This window comes from Megalops cyprinoides, chromosome 16 (genome assembly GCF_013368585.1).
Source record: "Megalops cyprinoides isolate fMegCyp1 chromosome 16, fMegCyp1.pri, whole genome shotgun sequence".
Classification (NCBI taxonomy): domain Eukaryota; kingdom Metazoa; phylum Chordata; class Actinopteri; order Elopiformes; family Megalopidae; genus Megalops; species Megalops cyprinoides.
This window is the reverse complement of record NC_050598.1, coordinates 26,984,593-27,003,081: the sequence shown is the minus strand read 5'-3', so window position 1 is coordinate 27,003,081 and position 18,489 is coordinate 26,984,593. Positions and strand designations below refer to the sequence as shown.

Sequence of the window (18,489 nt, the reverse complement as noted above, 5' to 3'; positions counted from 1 at the left end):
ATGGTACCGTTTCTCATTGAGAGTGGTTCTGACAGTACCCTCATTTTACCACTAGGTGGCAAATAGGCAGTAATAAGTGAATCCACCAGCGCGCAGAAAAGGAGACCCTTGTCACGCAGATTTACCATTTGTGATTTCAGATGAGAGCTCTAGGCAGAACTCTCCGTTCCTGGGCCAAAGAGTGCCACACAAACACCCACCCTGTTGCTTTTTTTTCATATGACATGTTTATTACATAATTGCATAAATACCCATATTAATCACTGCGCTATTGCATTTTTACATGTCATAAGATGAGTTATTTTTGTGTCGGGAACAAATCCCCTGATAATGATTTATAATTACAGCACGGTATTGACAGATTGCCCCATTCGAAGGGATCTCAAGAATGTACCCCTGGTGACTGTAGTCGTAGCCCTTAAATATTGCATGTTCTTGCTCCTGTTTCACAATAGTTACCTAACCTTCTACAACAAATTAGTAAAGAGGGTTCAAAAATGAGGCAAGGCAAAATAAAATGTGTTTTAAGTTGTCCGTGTCTGTAATCGAATGCCCATTTGTATTTACAGTATACATAATTCTATACTCAGTAACAATCAAAAAGCTGGCATAATATTGGCAATTTAGTAAAATTGAAAAAGGCAACCAGTTTGTGGAACTCAAAGATAATGGTGTCCCCTCTGTCGCAGTGAGTCCTGAAGATTTCTGGGTCGAGTCGACTAGCTGGAGCAAGTGACCAGCATCACCATTCTCGCTCTGATGTGCACATACACACCCACCATCTGGGAGAGCCTGATCCTGGCCAACGAATTAAAGGGACACTGAGGAATACTTGAAAAAAAAAACCTGAGAAGAAAACTGTAGTCCAGAAAAAACCCTGGAGGAAAACACTCAAACGCCCCCTTTGACTTGTGTAGACAGCCGCCTGGCCTCTGTGCCGTGATTGCAGTGTCAGTCATCAGCAGTTTGTCACTGGCATGCTGACTGTTATGCTCGCTGGAGCAGAGCAGGCCGACGCTCTGCCCAGAGCTCAGAAGCCCTGAAGGATGCGCTCTGTCTTCTTGGCCTCGTTGTTGAGCTGTCCGAAGGTGTCGAAGAACTGCTCCATCTCCTGCTGCAGGGCGAGGTTTCGGCGGTCGGCGTCGGCCAGGGCGCGCTCTGTGTTGCGCATCTTGATGTCCACCACGCGGTACCAGCACCGCTGCTGCTCCAGGTTGGACCGGAGGCTGGACACTTCTCCCTGCAGGGCCTCGTTCCGCTTCTCCAGGCTGGGAGGGGAAGAGAGGGAGGACGTGCGGTCACACCACCAAAACACACGTGTAACATCCAGTGGATGTATGTGTAACAGATGTGAAAGCGCAAGCGAGATTCAAACTGATGTTCTCGTCCCCCACTTCAGTTCTAATGGCCAACATGTTTACCATTTGAGCTAAAGGCAATTTATGCGCTTGTCCTGCTGGCAACAACTCAATCTAACCAAGTCTCAGGGAGTGACATCACTGCTGAAACCGCTGTGCTACCTGCTACACTTCTGCCCTTATGCAGGACTCACACAAGCTACTAATTTCAGCTCTGCTACATATGTGAACCATTGCAGTAGTGGCATACGAAGATTATGTCATGCTATTTACTGATGGGATTAAGGGAGTAAAATGGATAGGGGAAATAGACTAAAAGGAGACAGGTGCGGAGACAAGGTCTCTGAATCCATTCCTTTATTAGAAACTAACCGAGTGACAGCACAAGGATATTCTACAACACACACACACACACACACACACACTCAAGTGAGTGTGCAAACACACAAAGAGAGAAGGAGAGGCGGAAAGAGAGGAGAGACAGTATAAACTGTTTCAGTATAAACTGAAACATCAGGGCATCGAGACTCAGTGGCAGGTTGTCACAAACATGTGACATTATGACTTATATATGCATAGCATATCTTTTCTCACATCCTTCCAGGAGAATACCTGCATTGTATTTTGCATGAGGTCTGGGGGGTTTTTTAAATTAATTTTTTCCCGTCTCATCCCAAGCGCTTTGTGATAGCTCAATTCTAAAGAGGGCTCAGCCAAATAAAAGCTGACTGATTGATTAGCTGTGAAGTAGATGAGTGCATGTGACTGCCAGGCAGACACTCCTGCAGGCTGGATGGAAAGATCTCTGACTCTGATTTCAATGGCTACCCACAGGAGACACACACACACACACACACACCATCTCTGCTGTCTTTGCCAACAGCTCAGGATTCCTGGTACAAGTCTGCATGACAACAGCTTGTGTTTCCAGGGGCTCCTTAATCTGATATGATATGTGAAACTCAATGAATTTCTCAATCCAGCATACAGGAAATTCAAGAGCAGTGGCGTGCAAGTAAAACTCAAAGAAACTGCACACACTTGTGAAGACTTGGCCCTGGTCCCAGACCTCTCTGTCTGCGTCAAATTTAGTATCACTGGGACATTTAAGGGTGTCTTGTTTTCTGCGTACACTGTAAATAGCATTGTATCTACCCTAACATAAAGTGTCCATTTCCAAAGCCTTTTAATTAATTAATTTATTTATTATACCTGTGAATCACAGAACGGACCCTCGTACAACATACAAATGCAGTCATATTTATTCTGATTTTCTGTTTACTGTTTACTTTTTAAAATTAGTTTTAAAGCTCATGTTGACCTTTCACCCTCATCTCAATTTAAAAAAACCTGAGCGCATATGAAAACTTTTTTCCGCGCAGAATAATTGTACTTGTTGGCCGCCTACTCCTGTTGTTAATAGCTGAAAAATATGAACTATTTGAATGATAAACACAAAAATTAAGTTTAAATAAAACTGCCTACAGTTACGGTCGCATCACGTCATTACGAAAAAGTACTTCATAGAATTAGACGCTTTGCCACTGTTAACAGAGGACGTCTGCGACAATGATTTGCATTTCTGACGAACAAATTGGGAAATCTGTAACATGGTAAGGGTATTAGCGTAACATGCGTTACAGACGCTACCCTGGACAATGCATTTTGTGAGTGCGCTTCTTATTTTCTGATAAACTTGATATAAACTGATATTTATATCTTGTTCGATTGCGGCATTTACATGCCTAAATACTGAGCAGTGGGACGCATATATAACTAACCGCTGTGTTCGCACTTCGGAAGCTTTTTAAAATTGGTTTTCTAGAGGTTTTTTTTTAAAGACGTAGTGCGACTCTCACACATGACCACGTGCTTTGTGCTCTACGTTCAGGTTGTTTGTTTGATTTGACAGCCTGTGATGGTTAAGTAGTTAATTGTGAAATTGCGTTTTGTTTTCCTCCTGCCAGTCAGAACATCAGCCAGCGAAGTGTTTAACGGTGACGAGCGCTTGCGAAATCACAGCACACGATCACTACTGGCTTTACTGAGGGCCAAAGATGAAAGACGTTAACGATTTAACACTCAGGCGCATACTGATTCATTATTTAGCAATGATGAAAGAAAAAACTTGTGTGACTGAAGCCTGAATTTGTGATGGAACATGAACTTGCGGTAAAACTACAGCTTTACTACAGAGGAGAAAGCACCGGAGATCTGGCCACTGTGGGATGCATGGGGATTTGAATGTGGAGGGCTGAGAATGGCGGTGGTGTTGGAATGCGGAATTTGGAATTCTGGAGCGTGAGAACAGTGCGGCGGAATGTGCGATCAGACGGCGCTTACCTTCTGATCTGGGCTTCGTATTCCTCCTTCTGCCTGGCCATCTGCTGCTTGAGACCAGCAAGGATGTATCGCATGGCGTTGGGAGAGGTCGCGAGGTGGGGGGGCAGGGGCGGGAGGGGGTCTGGGGCAGTTGGGGACAGGAAGATGTCCGCACAGGCGCTGCTGAGGGAGATATTGGGCAGAACGGAGGCGGCGGGAAAATCGGGCTGGGAGTCCTCCGGGTCGGTCCTGAAAGTGAACTGGCCGAAGCCCGGGACGGCGGCGGCCTTCTTCTCCTCCAGGACGATTTCGCAGGAGGACCAGGAGCTGCTGTCAGCGCTGTTCATTCCGTCCTCCGCCACGTGGGGGTTGGGCGCGCCGCCACCGCCGTGGGTGCCCGCCTCGCTGTCGTCGTCGGCAGCGCGGGCAGGGCCGTCGATGTTGTCGTAGACGGAGAGGGTGCTCTCGTGCGCGTCGTCGCAGGCCCTGTGTCCGTCCTGCGAGCCGCCGCTGCTGCGTCTGCTCCCGGTCTCCATGGGCCAGCTCTGCCGGCCCACGCTCCCCCAGCCGCCTGGAGCACAGCCATCCAGGGGCTCTCGGAGCGTGGGAACCGCTGCGGGGCCCGGGGGAGGGGCGGCCGGGGTGGGGGCCCCTCCGCTCTCAGCGGAGAGCCGCTCGGAGGGGGACGGGCAGTTGTCGTACAGAGGCTCGCTGGCGTTCCCAGGGGAAGGCGTCTCGTGGGGCGGGGGCCGTTGCTCCATCCCCGCCCTGCACCGGGGGCTGAAAGTGTCCAGCGGGCTCCGGGGCGCGAGGGCAGGCAGGGGGAGCTGGAGGGAGCGGGGCGTGGAGGCCTGAGGGGGGCCCTCTGCGGCTGTGCCCGGGAAGGGGCTCTGCGGGCGGGCAGCGGGAGGGTTTGGCGGCGCCTCCTCGGGTGGATCGTCTCTCTGTCCCTGACGAGGGAGTGAATCCGAGCCAGAAGCGGTGCCGCTGGAGTCTCTGAGAAACAAGCTGCCGCACTCCCAGATCAACTCTGACATCAGCTGCTGCACAAGAGCCGCTCCTGAGAGGGGAACAGACACCGTGTCATAATCACACACACACACACACACACACACACACGCGCATACATGCACACAGTATACAGTGTCACATGTCTTCACAGAATCCAAAGCACATATCCAGAGTCCTACAATATTGAATGCATTTGCATACACACATGGACACACACATGCGCACACACATGGACACACACAGACACACACACAGAAACTCACACACATACACTCAGACTCACTCATTGAGTCAGAATTATATGCATGTTTGTTCTCATAGAAAGACCTTCAATCTTTAACCACACACACACACACAGAAGAATGTGCTGGCTCAGGGACGGGCGAGGTGCAGCCGGGCTGAGCGAGGGCATTGGCTTCTTGGAGTGGGAGAGAGGAGAGAGATGGAATTACAGATGGGTCTTTGCTGGAAGGCTGGGGGGCCCCCTGAGCAGGTCACAGAGGACGCTGGCTGTTATTGCCCTAAGCGCTGGCGGATTGCGTAATGCGGTTAACGTGACCGCGCCAGCTTTAACCACTGAGGTCATGCTTTCTCAGGTAGTCGCTTTATAATTAAAACTTTATCTCGCCATTCATCGAAAGGGCCTTGCTTTGGGTGCAGGAAGCCAGGCTGGGTAGTGTGGGGCTGGCAGTGTGGGAGTCTTTTCAACTGTTTCACTGAGATTAGTGAATGCGTCTGCTTCATCAAGGTGAGCTCCAGGTGTCCTGTTCTTCAGTTTGTTGATGAATTCAGTTGAACTCATTTCAGTGTCACCAATGCACTTACATGTAGAATCACACACGCACGCACGCACACACACGCACACGCACTCACACAGACACACACACACACACACACACACACACACACACACACACACCTCCGATTATGCTCTCGGGGTCCTCAGCTTTGGGGCGCAGGATGTTCGGTCCAAACACGGTCGCCAGGTTCTGGGTGCTCATTTTGTTGATGTGGGAGTAAGACTGGACCTCGTTTAGGAACCTGGAACTCAGACCAGTGCACCCCGTCATGCTCTGTCACTCTAACTGTGATGCAATAAAGTGTCTCAGAACACACGTTCCACATGACTGACGGGTGAACACGGCACATGTTTTTCCAGGCAGCACTGTGGAGTCACGGTGGGATTAACATGCTTCTCACCTGAGCACTGTGCTTCTCTATGGAAACAGAACACTGCTGCTTGTCAGGTGACAACCTAACCCAGAGCATTTTAGAGTAAATGATCCGCTGCGTAGCGTGGGCCAGTATGCTGTGTAACCAAGCATTGCCAGAGTATTTGTAGACTAGTCTGACAACATTATGTACTTGCGGAGACCCAGTGGACCATGGAGGTGGTCAAAAAGATGACTTGAACACATTTTTTGTGATTGCTTACTGGTGTCATATAAGTATGTACCATGTGCTTGATTTGGGGGAAAGGTTTTGTGAGAGAAACTATGAAATGTATGGTCCCAGTTACATAGACGTTTAAACCATGCCCTGTGGTTATTTTCTGAGATGGCAGCCAAAATCTAGTTTGTGGGCGGCTTGTATTTGAAATTTGAAACGTTGGGAAAAGATCTTGGGGTTATGAAATTGGAGCAGTGTCATTGCTTATGTGACTAGGAGCGCTTTATGTAAACTCTCACTGATGGGTTTGATTTCTGACAGCACTCATAATCAGCTAAGGAGCCCTTATATAGATGTGGTGGAGTGTGTGTGTGTTTGTGGGACCTGTAGACTCACCTGCAGATGTAATATAGAAGGTTGAAGTTGGCCACAGGCAGCTCATGGAGAAGTTTCTTCAGGTCTGCCAAAGCCTGATGACACACCAGAGAGAGACAGGAGAGTGTTTTCTGCCTTTTATTACTTGTATGTGTTTAATGATAGTTTCATAGCAATGCTTCAGCTGTGGTCCTGAGAGAGAGGAGCTGTGTTCCCACAGAACACAGGAATTTGGGAGAGGAATCCGTAGGTGCCAATGTACCACTGATGTGTTTTCCTCAGCTGCTACTCATCAACCATTAAGAGGGCGTTACAGCTATGAATTCTGGTAGAAGCAGTAATGGCTCTGTAGGCATTTCGATGAGGAATGTAACGTGTAACATTTTTTCCTTCCTCTTCATTTTAAGAATACGGCGACTTGTGAACAAAGGTAATGGATCTTTTGGCTGAAGCACTTGTCCTTGCTTGATTGTCCTTAGATCTGCAGGGTCCCTTCTGTCATGGTAAAGTGACGTGCAGTAACCCATCTTTCAGATGAGACAATAAACTGTGGACTCTCTATGGGCATTAAAGATGACATGGTGTTTAACGCAAAGAGTAGAGGGTATCCCTGGTGTCTTGGCTGAATATCCAATTATGCTCTTGTAATCTGGACATCTAATGATTGGCTGAATTATTACTGTACCTGCCTCCTGCCGTTGGGAACTCTCTCGCCACACTGCAGGAAGTCCTGGTAACGGGAGAAGGGGACCACGGGCTCCGGCAACTCCCTCAGGTACAGCTTCAGCAGAGACGCCACCGTGTGAACATCTGTACTGCTGGAATACACAACACACACACACACACACACGCACCTGCACGTTACACAAAAACACAGTACACATTACCTCGCTTGCGCACACAGTATTAACATTACATTGCATTATTGTCATTTAACAGACATTCTTATCCAGAGATGCTTCCATGTTTTACTTTCATGTTATCCATTTATACAGCTTGATATTTACTGAAGCAATTCTGGGTTGGGTATCTTGCTCAATGGTACAGCAGCAGTGCCCCAGTGGGGAAACACACAAGCAGCCTTTTGGTTATGAGCCCTCCTCCTTCCCACTGTGCTACACTACTGCCCCACACCATCACTTAGAGCTGCCAAAGAGAGAATAACCTTGTGTACCTCTCTGCTGCCGGATTGCGCACTGTGCCAATTCTAGGAGAGATGTTATCATTTCCAGCCAAGACTTTATGTTTTTTTTTAGATCTGAAAGGCTTGTTCTGTCTGTCTGAGCATGCACGGGATTACTCTGGTAACAACTGCTGCAGCAGGGTTGTGTGTGTATGTTAGTGCTACAGGTTCAACTGTTATTCAGAGACACATACTGACACACATATTAGCTGCTCCTCCAGGTGTTCCCACCAAAATACACACACGTCACATGATGTGGTGACACGGGAGTCATCCATTTGCTTTACAGTCTGAATTTAATGTTTCAGGTTTTATAATTTATAATAATTTAATATATTTCATCAGTTATGATACCGCATTAGCACTAAATATTGGAGTGCTGGTACAGTAAAATTCCTTCTGTCCCCCGGTGGTAGAACACTCTGCTGTACCTGTCGAAGGTGGGCTTCTCCCCGGCGTCAAAGGCCACCTGCAGCTCCTTGACCAGTGTGGCCTGGCCGGGTTGGCGGAACAGACCTACTTCCAGCAGACCCCGCTCGCGGATGAACGCCACGCACTGCTCCACCACTAGGGGCGCCAGGTGCTCCCCATATCGCCTCTCGTACACCGCTGTCTCCTCCAGGCGCTGCCCGAAAACACCTGGAAGAGAGAGAGAGGGGGGGGGGAGATGCTGTTTGAGGGGCAGTGGCCTCATTCAAGCCCATTTTACAACACGGTGCCCTGAAGAGGATGAGGAACATTGTGACAACAGAAAAATACTGCCTCTCCAAAGCAGCGGAGAGAAAAGAGAGAGATCACAGCACCAGCGCTGCCTCATGTGACTGACCGCCAGCGGAAGATTTGGTGTGAGCTGGTTTAATAGTTGACAGAGAAGAACAAGCATCAGTCATTAACCTGTTTTTATGACAACTGAGGACCCCCTGCAAGGGGAACAAATTTCAACCAAAACAAGACAAACTCTGTTCAGATTAAATGACAGTCACTTCCAAGAGGAAAATAAAGTGGAAAAAGTAAAGAAGTGAATAATTTTCCAGCACAGGGCTGTATACCAGTTTTTTTTTAAACACTGATATACAGTGGAAGCTACCTTTTACCTTTTAGTCCTTAAGCACACTTGCCAGGTTAGCAACAGTTGCAGTAGTTATAGCTACAATCTTCTGTTCCCCATCTTTACTGTGTGATAATAATTCTAATTACAAAATGCAGTTATTGTACAATGCATAGCTTTTCATTATCCTCGTGCTTCTTGTAACCTCTATAAACCTCCAGCAGAGCAATGCAAGGGAATTCTGCTCAAGGACTTAATCTGCTGCGATGACAGGATGTGTCACCCAGGGGATCGAACCCGCAACCCGCAGGCCGCCGAGGCAGCCCCGCGGCTCCGCGTACTCACGTCTCCTGAAGCTCAGAACCCGCTTGATCTTCCTGTAGGCAGAGTGGGAGAGCTGGCTGCTGGACCTGCACGCCGACTGCTTGTTCTCAGGCATGCTTTCTGCTCCTCTTTCACCCCCCCGCTGCGGAGTCGGGGGAGGTCCGGTAAGACAATCCGGCAGAACCGATAAGCTGGAAGAGGCGCCCCGGGTGCGCCGGCTACACGCTCGACCCAGAGGGCGTGCGCGCGTGCCGTGTACTGGCGGTGACGCCGCGGCAGCGCCGGCTCCACTCAATGCCTCCTCTGCATTCAGCGAGCTCTCTCCTGCCCGGGACAAACTGTTTCTCCTCTCTTTTTCCTCCCCTCTTCCTCCTCCTCCTCCGCCTTCTCCTTAAACTCTTCTGCAGGTAAACAGATAAGGCTGCTTGTGCCGGCTGCCGCTATCTCTGTCACTGAGTGGAACCAGATGAGGGGTGGTCCCTCCCTGATGAATCTGCAGCCTGGCCCATTGAGAAATGCCTCTCTTAACCTCTCTTAACTGCGCTGCGATCACACTGATAAACTCCACAGGACTCTTTGGGTAGGTTTGTAAAATGCCGTAGGTTTACATATAACGCATGGTAACTGAAACCAAGCTGCTGTTAAGCGAATTCACGAACCTGCCAAGATAAAGAGGCAAGAAAGGAAAAAAAACGGCACGGCGAATGGTATTAATAAAAGCTGAAAGGGAGGCGGACCTGTTTGGATTTAAGTCGCTCAAATGCCAGGCTTGCTGTGCTCTCTCCTCTCATAGCTAAACCTGTTTAACAGTCATCAGGTCACCCACATGTTCAGAGCAAGAAGCTGATGGTGAATTCAGCTGATCTAAGCATTTAAAGCGAAATCAGGGTGCTGTTATTTTTAAAGTAAGGTCCGTGGCCTGTCTGGATCTGTTCCACCAGTGAGGCGGTGTCCCGGGTCCTCTGTCTCTCATTTCCTCTGGCCAGCAGATCCATAGCTGGCAGAAGCTCCACACGCCAGCATACCACAGAGTGTGTGTGCGTGTGTGTGTGTGTGTGTTTGTGTGTACCTAAAGAAGTGAGGTCAGGCAAATCCACCGGGCAGATGAGGGTATTGTCTGAATGGAATGTTAGGTATGAGCAGGAGCGATCTGAAGGGTTAGCCTCGCGGGTTTAAATTTCTCCCTCAGGTGTCGGTCACCTGTCTCAGGGAGGACGCTCTACTGGGTCCACAGCCAGACCCGGCAGCAGAATCTGTACTCCTCACGTCACGTCATGCGGCTACATGCCCTCCTAAGATGGCCGATAAAGTGACCTTCGGCTGGAAGAAAGATGCACGCAGGGCCACACACAGAGCGCGCTGGGCCTTCTCTCAGTGTGTCCGGGGGCAGTGAGGGTTGAGTTGAGGATCCTCCTCTCCGGTCTTCATCCCAAAAGGCGGGAGGAGGAGGCTGTATCCATGCAGGCGGGCCGGCGTGCGGCCTCCCCTTTCTCCCAGCAGGATGCCGGGCTCTACCTCGCTCCTGAGAGAAGAGTCTGTCTCACAGTGGGTTCTGTCTGTGTTTCTGTCAGGCGTCCTTTCCCGTTTCCAGGTGAGAGTTCTGCTGACGTGCTTTGACGGCCGGGCGTGCTGGATAGGGGTGTTTAGCTTATTCGAGCCACCCCCTTCTTTATTTTGTCAGCTTCTCTCACACTCTCTTCACTCGTTCCCCCCTTTGCTTCTCAGGAATGTGTTTTATTTTCCTTTTCTCTTAAGTGTGCAGTAACTCTCTCTCTCTCTCTCTCTCTCTCTCTCTGTCTCTCTCTTTCTCTCTGTCCCTCTCTCTCTCTCTGTCTCTCTCTTTCTCTCTCTCTCTCTCTCCTGCCTAATCTCCCCCCTTCATTGTTCCCCCATGGGCACTCATGATGGAATTGTGGCGGCAGTCCTAAACGTGTCCTCTTATCACGTCTCCAACCCCCTCCACCCCCCCAGATCACTCCCCCCCCCAACCCCCCCCAACCCAAACACTCCACGTGCTCAGCGGCCCGTAGCACCTCCTGCTAACTTTGGCCCTCCTTCATAATCATTAACAAGGGGGTAACAGTGTTACCAAAGAACCCACTACCCCCTCTGCAGCTTTCCCAGCCCCGCCCCATTAATCTATCTCTGACCAACCACCTGAATGAGGCTACCCCCCCTCCCCCTCTGTGTTTGTCCCCCCCAGGGGGAGTAAATCCGCCCCTGATAAGAGCTCCAATAGTGTGTGCGCTGAACGCGTTCGGGCTGAACACAGACTCCGTGTCGATGGGGGGGTTTAACGCAGAAGCGCGGCCCGCAGCCCAGCCATCTGCGTGCGGTTAAAAGGGGGCGGAGAGGGAGCCGCTGTGCATAGCAGCTGGAGTAATGAACACCTCAGAGGTAGCACACACGGAGAGAGAGAGAGAGAGAATTTGTCTGGAATGTTAATCAGCTGGCTGCGGTGGAGCTGTTTAATCACCGCTCCGTGTGAGGAACGCAGTCAGGTCACTGAGAGAGAGAGAGCAGAGGCTTGTTTATGCATCACCCTCCTTTATCGAGCTTTCACCCTATATTCCATAACTCCATAGATTTCTTTGCCAAGTAACCACTGAGGGGGGATTTATTGCAAGGGCAGGCAACCCTATTCCTGGAAAGCCGCACGCTTTCCCAGGTAAAATGCTAAAAAACTGAGTACCTTGAGTTCTTTGTCACCTGAACTAATTTAGCCTGATATGTGTTCTCGCTAAGTAGCTTAAGGCTCAGAGAGAACAAAAATGGAACAGAAACACCCCCTGGCACTTCAGGTCTACTATTTCCTGCCCTGGGACAGGACATAAAATGCAGTTCATGTGATGATCAATTGCTGACCTGATTGTTTGTTCTAGGACGTGTTTCTTGAAAGTGTAATGACTCTATTGCAAGTGGCTGATTTCCCTTCTATCACAGAGATACATCAGATAAATACAAGGGAAACGTCTAGTTAAGATTGTAACCTCTGTGTCTGTGTGTGTTTGTTTCTGTGTGTGGGTGAGTCGACTGTGCTGAATGTCTGTGTGTGTGTGTGTGTGTGTGTGTGTGTGTGTGTGTGTGTGTGTGTGTGTGTGTGTGTGTGGGAGAGTGAGAGAGTGAGACTATGTCTGGTCCTCTGAAGCAAGTTAACTGATTAGAAATGCTGCCGGAGACAAAGGAGTGTGAGTATGTGTGCAACAAGAGAAGAACGTTGTGTCAGTGCAATACACTTTATCCCTCTATGGTTGTAGTGAAGCGTGTCTGACGATGACCATGCTCTTCCTCTCGGAGTCGTCTCTCTCATCCCCCCTCTGGAACCCAGGACAGGGCGCATATCCCTCCCCTCCCCCCTGCACCCCTCCCATGTGAGCACCGTTATTTCAGGGTCACAGTAGACCTGGCAGCCTCCCTTTGCGAATCGCCAGCGTGCTGATCGAAGTCTGGGAGCTCCGTACAGCCACTGAGCGTCGGGCCAAAGTGCACATGCAGCTGTTGTCCCTCTGGCGTGGGGTTGGGGTCCGGGGCTATAAGTGGTCTGGGGCATTAAAACCAGTGGCATGTGGAGCCTCTCGCCGAGCTAACAGCACACAGTAGTGATCTGCAATGTGTCCGCTGCAGCCACCATGACCTCTAGGCTTACACAGAAACCCGCGTCAGACTCTTCCACACTGCCATCGCTCTGCAAATATTTGTTCCACAGGAAGTTGCTGCTGGCACTGAGGCCCTGTTTGTATATACTGTAGCTCCCCTCCCTCAGACTCCAAGGTGAGTGAGCGATTACTCAGAGTGACCTTCAGCTTAGAAGTCTCCGAGTGAAAGACAAAGGGGAGAGATCCAAGAAAAGTACAGTACCAGTCAAAAGTTTGGACACACCTACTCATTGAAGGATTTTTATTTTTTTTTTCTATTTTCCACATTATAGCAAAGAGATAAAAACTATGAAATAACACAAATGTAAAAAGTGTTAAAACATTATATTTTATTATTCTTATTATTCTATATTTTATTACTTTATTTTCAAAGTAGCCAAAAAATTGTTTAAATTAAAATTTTTGTTGGAAAGAAATTCATACATATGCATCAATTTCACTATATTTTTCTAAGAAGCAAATTTCAAGTATTTAAGCATGTCTTTAGAATAAAAACACATGTATGAATGCATGTTTCCCAGTATCTTAATCAGGTTGTCCAAACATTTGACTGGTACTGTAAATGTTAAAGGGTAAGGCGCTTATGTAAGCCAACCCCGTGAACCCAGCCCCATTCAACATGTAATTCACAATTCCAAAAGCTACATCTGGAGGGGAAATGGGGGTGGGGTATGCTGGGTGGTGGGGGAACAATGGCCCACTATTCCTCTTGTTTGCTGTGCACTCACATCCTTATGCCCAGACACCCTGGTAGGAACACAAGACTCTGGACTCTCTGCCATTACATACATCCAGATAACAGCACTGAACCAGTGAATATAGCCCTTTTCCAAACCACAACCCTATGATTTTGAAACATTTTACTTCTTTATGCATTGTCATTAGGAAACTGCTCTTCATTCTTTGAGTGGGCCTGATACCACTTTCTGTATTTAGCTTTTTTTTGACCACTCGCTTGATGTTGTCACACGTAGTGACTACATGCAGAGGTGTCTCTGTTTGGTCTTCGTGTTGCAGTCAATGGGACTGAGTCACCCTTTTTTCAAAGTTTTTTTTTTTTCTGAAGGTAGGGTTTGATTTTTAGATTTGGAATTTCCCTGTTGGAAATGACTGAGAGGTGACTTGTGAGGTGACTTGTGAGTGTTATGTCTGCATTTTAGACCCGGGTCCACCTCATGGTATGTTTGATGATGGGGTAGGCTGCCAGATTTTGAAACCTTGTCCATCATGGTTATGCTTACACCTGGGATGGTTCTATTTCAGCATCACTAGGTGGTTGTGAACTGCAAACAGACAAGCCGGAGAACTCGCCTTATGTAATGGCCGTGAACAAGTTAATCACAATTAATGAACCTGGCCATTTTAGTAAGGTGCACCCAGCCAATAGCTCAGTCTTTTTAACCCAATTCTGTCTCTTGTGGTAGCATTACCTTTGTGAGGTAGGCAGTTTATAATGTCAAACATTAGGTGTAGGTTACATTAGAGACTGAAGATAGGTCTTAATCTGAAACCTTTTTTTGTTTGTTTGAACTGAAATGTCCCATGACATGGAAGTGAAGACAGAGCCACAAGGCACTCAGCTGCGAGTGTGTGGGTCTTATGTAAATTATCATGCTTTCTTTAATCACGAAGAGCAGGAACAGCTTCAGGATCATTATCCAATAAAGACTGGTTATTTGCTTCACCTAAGTGCAGCAGGCTGGCAGCCATTGGCCAGAGTGTGTGTTCAAAGTGGGAAATGTGCAGGTGAGGGATGGAATGTGGAATGTTAAGTATGACCCCAGGTGTGCGCAGCTGGCCAATCAAGGAGGGAGGGGGTGTGGCTCTGTCAGGTTTCAGGGGCTTGGTTCAGGTGGGTGTGGCTGATCAGGAAGTGGAGTAAGCATGTTGGATATGTCTGGGCAGTCCAGGTGTGTTGCCTGTAGGGTTTTTTTTTTTCACCTGTGAAGGGGATCCACACGCCTTGGTTGAGGGTCTTCAGCCACCCCTCACCTGTACCACAGCTGTTAGACAGGAAGAAGGAGGAGCCAGCGCTAACTGGCGAGTTTCTGTTCCCCCCTGAGAGGAAAAAAAGAGTGCAACAGTGAGAATGCTCCTTTCGACAATGAAAAGTAAGTTGTTTGTTGGCAATGTTCGTATAATGTGAAACTGTTAGCCCTACTAGCATGAGCAGCCAATTTTTTTTTTTTTTGGGGGTGTTTTACAGTTATTTTCAAGGGTGATAGTGTTGAGGAGGAGCCTTGCTCTGGGGCCTATGCAGATTGCCCTGTGTCTGGATGGGTCTCTGTTGTGATCTGTGTATTCAGCCTCCCACACAGCCTCCCCATCCCACAGGAGCCCCATGTATCACGGATAGCCTCGGAGCCCTGTCTGTCACAGATTGGCCTTGGAGCCCTGACGTTAATCTAGATGGATGCTCTGCCTGTCCAGATGGCGCTGGGGCCTGTGGGGTGACAGCAGAGTGAATGGGATGGGGGTCTGTGGATGCCATCAAATCGCTTTGTGGGGTGGGGGTGGGGGTGGGGGTGGGCTTGATCAGTCAAAAGAAAAAAGGCCAATTTCTGCAGTTAATGGTGCTGCTAGGATATCATCCCCATTGAAGTTGCTGTATTTCTCAGTCTTATTTGAGATTAGTAGGAACACCATGTTTGTCTTTGAATCTAACGTCCTGTCCTTGTGGAGTGATTCCCGCTGTATGCTTTCACACTGCAGGAAAGGGCTGAGGGCTGAGCCGAGCATAGTAATATGCAGGCATTAGCTCTGATGCCAGGTTCTGTGGGAATATTAAATTAAGTGTTTAAATGTCATTTTATGTGCATTTGAAAAATTTCAACATTACTTCGACTTCCCTGATTTTCTCTGCAGTGGTTTTTCAGGTCTTGGGGATTTCAGTCTTTGGAGAGTGAGCGCAAAAAAAGCCACTTTGTTGCGACTTTGTTGTATTACATAAAATGGGTTTATGGATTTCATTATCAGCGTAGCATAGAGTCCTTGTCCGTCTGCCATCCTCCTCTGGCACGTATACGCATTTGCACACGCCCACGCATTCACACACACGCACGCTTGTGTGCGCATTAACAGCTTTGTCCTTGGTCTCTGCTAGTCCCATGCTGGGAACATACCTCTCACCACCTATACCTGCCAGCTCTGCCATCTAAATGTGCTTAAAGCACATTACTTTGCTCCATTATTTAAAAATAAGGGTCTGAGTGCTCTCTGTATTAATGGGTGAATGTGCTGGTTGTCACCCTTTGGGATATTTCCATAGAAACAGTCTCTGTTTCTAAGCACCTACAGAGCCAGTCTTTTCTACACAGTACAGTATTATTGGATGTAGCTGCTGAAGAGAGGTCAGCAGCATTGAATGGATGGCTGGGCAGGATTCTCTGTAGTATTCAGGTGCAGTGGCTGGAGTGTGCATTGTGATGGGTCTGAGTCTTGCTGTCAGTGGGGCAGTGCTGTTGGGAGTTTGTGTGGTTCGTCTGGCGAGGCCATGTCACCTTTGTGAGGTTATGAAGACTGCTGTGTGTTACTTGGTCACCACGGTAGCAGGGTGACCACTCAGCCAGTGAATTGGGCTCATCACTTATTTAGGCATTGTTTTCCCATTCATCTTCTCAGTCATGTCTGTTCTCTAGTGGTGGTCTCCACCCCCAGTGGTGGAATGAGCTCCCTACATCAGCCGATTACTGACAGTCTTGCCACAGACTGAAAACTGCATCTTGGTTCAGCTCTTAGTTCAACAGTGAAATCTGATCTATATCCTCAAATGTATTTGCTATATGCTCAAACCTCCTCTTGCACCTACCAGGGTACTTAACAGGATATGACATGTTGTGTAATGATTCCTACTATCTGATTGTGACTGTTATGATTTAGTATTGTGTCTGCTCTTAGCCTAACCTTCCTGTGTGCACCTCTATAAGTCGCTCTGAACAAGAACGTCTGCTAAATGACTGAATGCAAGTGTGGATTTTCAGAATTGGAGAAGTTCAGAAGGGTATGGAATGTAATTGAATTTCTCAATTAAATTAAAAGTGATACGGCCTGCCTCTGTCTCACCCAAGAGCTGTTAATCGTCTTATGGACAAAAACGGCCCCCAATTAAAGCGGGTACTTTATTGTGCTCATTGACAGAGAGAGTGCCGTAATTAATTTCAGCGCAGGCTCTCATGCTAACGAGGCAAGAGGGTTGTAAAGAGTCCATTTCAAATGACCGATCAATACCTGTTCAGCTGCGCTCTCTTAGCTCGTCTCGCATGTTACAGCCCCTGTGCCATCTGGTTCCTTCAAGGACATGCGTGGCTGTGTGGGGTTTTGGCCCTATTCAGTGTATGGTTTTGTAGGGTGTTGATTGTTTGTTATAAAGTATCTTGTTTTGTAGCATGGTGTAGTGTTGCGTAGTGGTAAGGAGCAGGGACTTGTAACCGAAAGGTTGCTGGTTTGATTCCCCGCTGGAGCACTGCTGCTATACCCTTGGGCAAGGTACTTAACCCACAATTGCCTCAGTAAATATCCAGCTCTGTAAGTGGGTAACATGTAAAAAATTGTAACCTATGTACATCACTCTGGATAAGAGTGTCTGCTGAATACCAATAATGTAATATAATGTAGTAGGTTCTTGACTTTTAAGTGCTTTTATAAGTGAAGATCTGTATGATGTAATCAGTTTTATATGTCTGGTATCCAGTGAGTCGCTGAAGACCATTACATGCATGTTCTGCCATGAAAAGAAATGACACTGCCAGGATGGCAAAATCCTCCTCAAATTTGTGTTTTTATAGTTTACAAGCTACAAGTCCAGCCCTGCTAAAAATGGCTTAGAATATAAGTTGTCTTAAACCTCTGTGGAGGTGAGAGAGGCTGACCTGCGTGTTTTGTGAATATCAGAACAGGGCAATCAAGTGTCACCCTGCTGACTGACCACCTACTCACTTCTTCCTCTGTCAGGGCTCTGAGAGACCCAGTAAAAACTAGGCAGAAGCAGTCTGCTTAGCGCTGCAGGTATGATTGTGCAGGTAAACCCTCTGAGAAATTACTCTGAGAGTCTGCTGTTTCTGTCTGCCTGAGATCCTCCAATCCGAGAGGTCTCCTGTCTGCGGTAACTCAGGGAAAGCAGCATGCGTGTTGGCCCTTCAAAGCTAAGTTGCTCAGTATATCTCTAGTCTTGAACATACTCCACCTGTCAGCCCAAACTGCGTCAACTTCTGTAGACAGGGGATGCAGGAAAGGGCAGAGAGCGGAGCTGCTCTCCTGTAAGACCATTTAGGGCTGTTCTTTGAAAACACAAAACCCAGCAAATGACCTTGGCTGGGTCTGTCATACATTTTTAAGTTCAACCTCTCTGGGCCTTTGACTTTTATGTGCTTGATATACCCTGTCCCTGGCTCAGAAATGCCCTTTAAGGTTGGACTACAAACTTCTCAGTTCCGAACTCATGAGGTACTATTCAGGCCCCATGAGTGGCCACACTATCAGAGTCGAACTACAGCGCTTGCATAAAATGTTCCCCTGTAAGCGGAACCTGAGAGAGCGGTTAGCAGCCACACTCACCTTTCGATGCAGTGCTGTCGTATTTCCAGGATTTGAAGCAGGCGTTTCCCATGGTGCAGCGGGCTGACTGTCTGCTTTAACCTTTGCAATGTCACATCGGCAATCGTCCAAAGGCATCCCCGATTCCTGTCACCCCCATGACAGACAGCAGGGAGAGATGGAGAGATGAAGAGGTGGTCCTTCCTGGTACTGAGAATTCTCCAACTGACACGTGCGTGCTGTGGGGAGACTCTGGTATGGCCTGGATATATGCCCACTGGGTCCCTCTGT

General features: G+C 48.2%; 1 protein-coding gene across 1 annotated transcript; it reads right to left on the bottom strand.

Annotated features, from left to right (window-relative positions):
* LOC118791428 (rho GTPase-activating protein 24-like) lies at positions 1–18,271 on the bottom strand. Its single transcript, XM_036548787.1, has 8 exons — positions 18,220–18,271; positions 14,608–14,724; positions 8,070–8,277; positions 7,141–7,273; positions 6,477–6,550; positions 5,611–5,732; positions 3,702–4,740; positions 1–1,268 (listed from the first exon to the last, which is right to left on the bottom strand). The coding sequence occupies exons 1-8, from the start codon at positions 18,269–18,271 to the stop codon at positions 1,031–1,033; spliced, it is 1,983 nt and encodes a 660-aa protein (XP_036404680.1). The 3' UTR covers positions 1–1,030.
* Between the last annotated feature and the right edge of the window lie 218 nt (positions 18,272–18,489).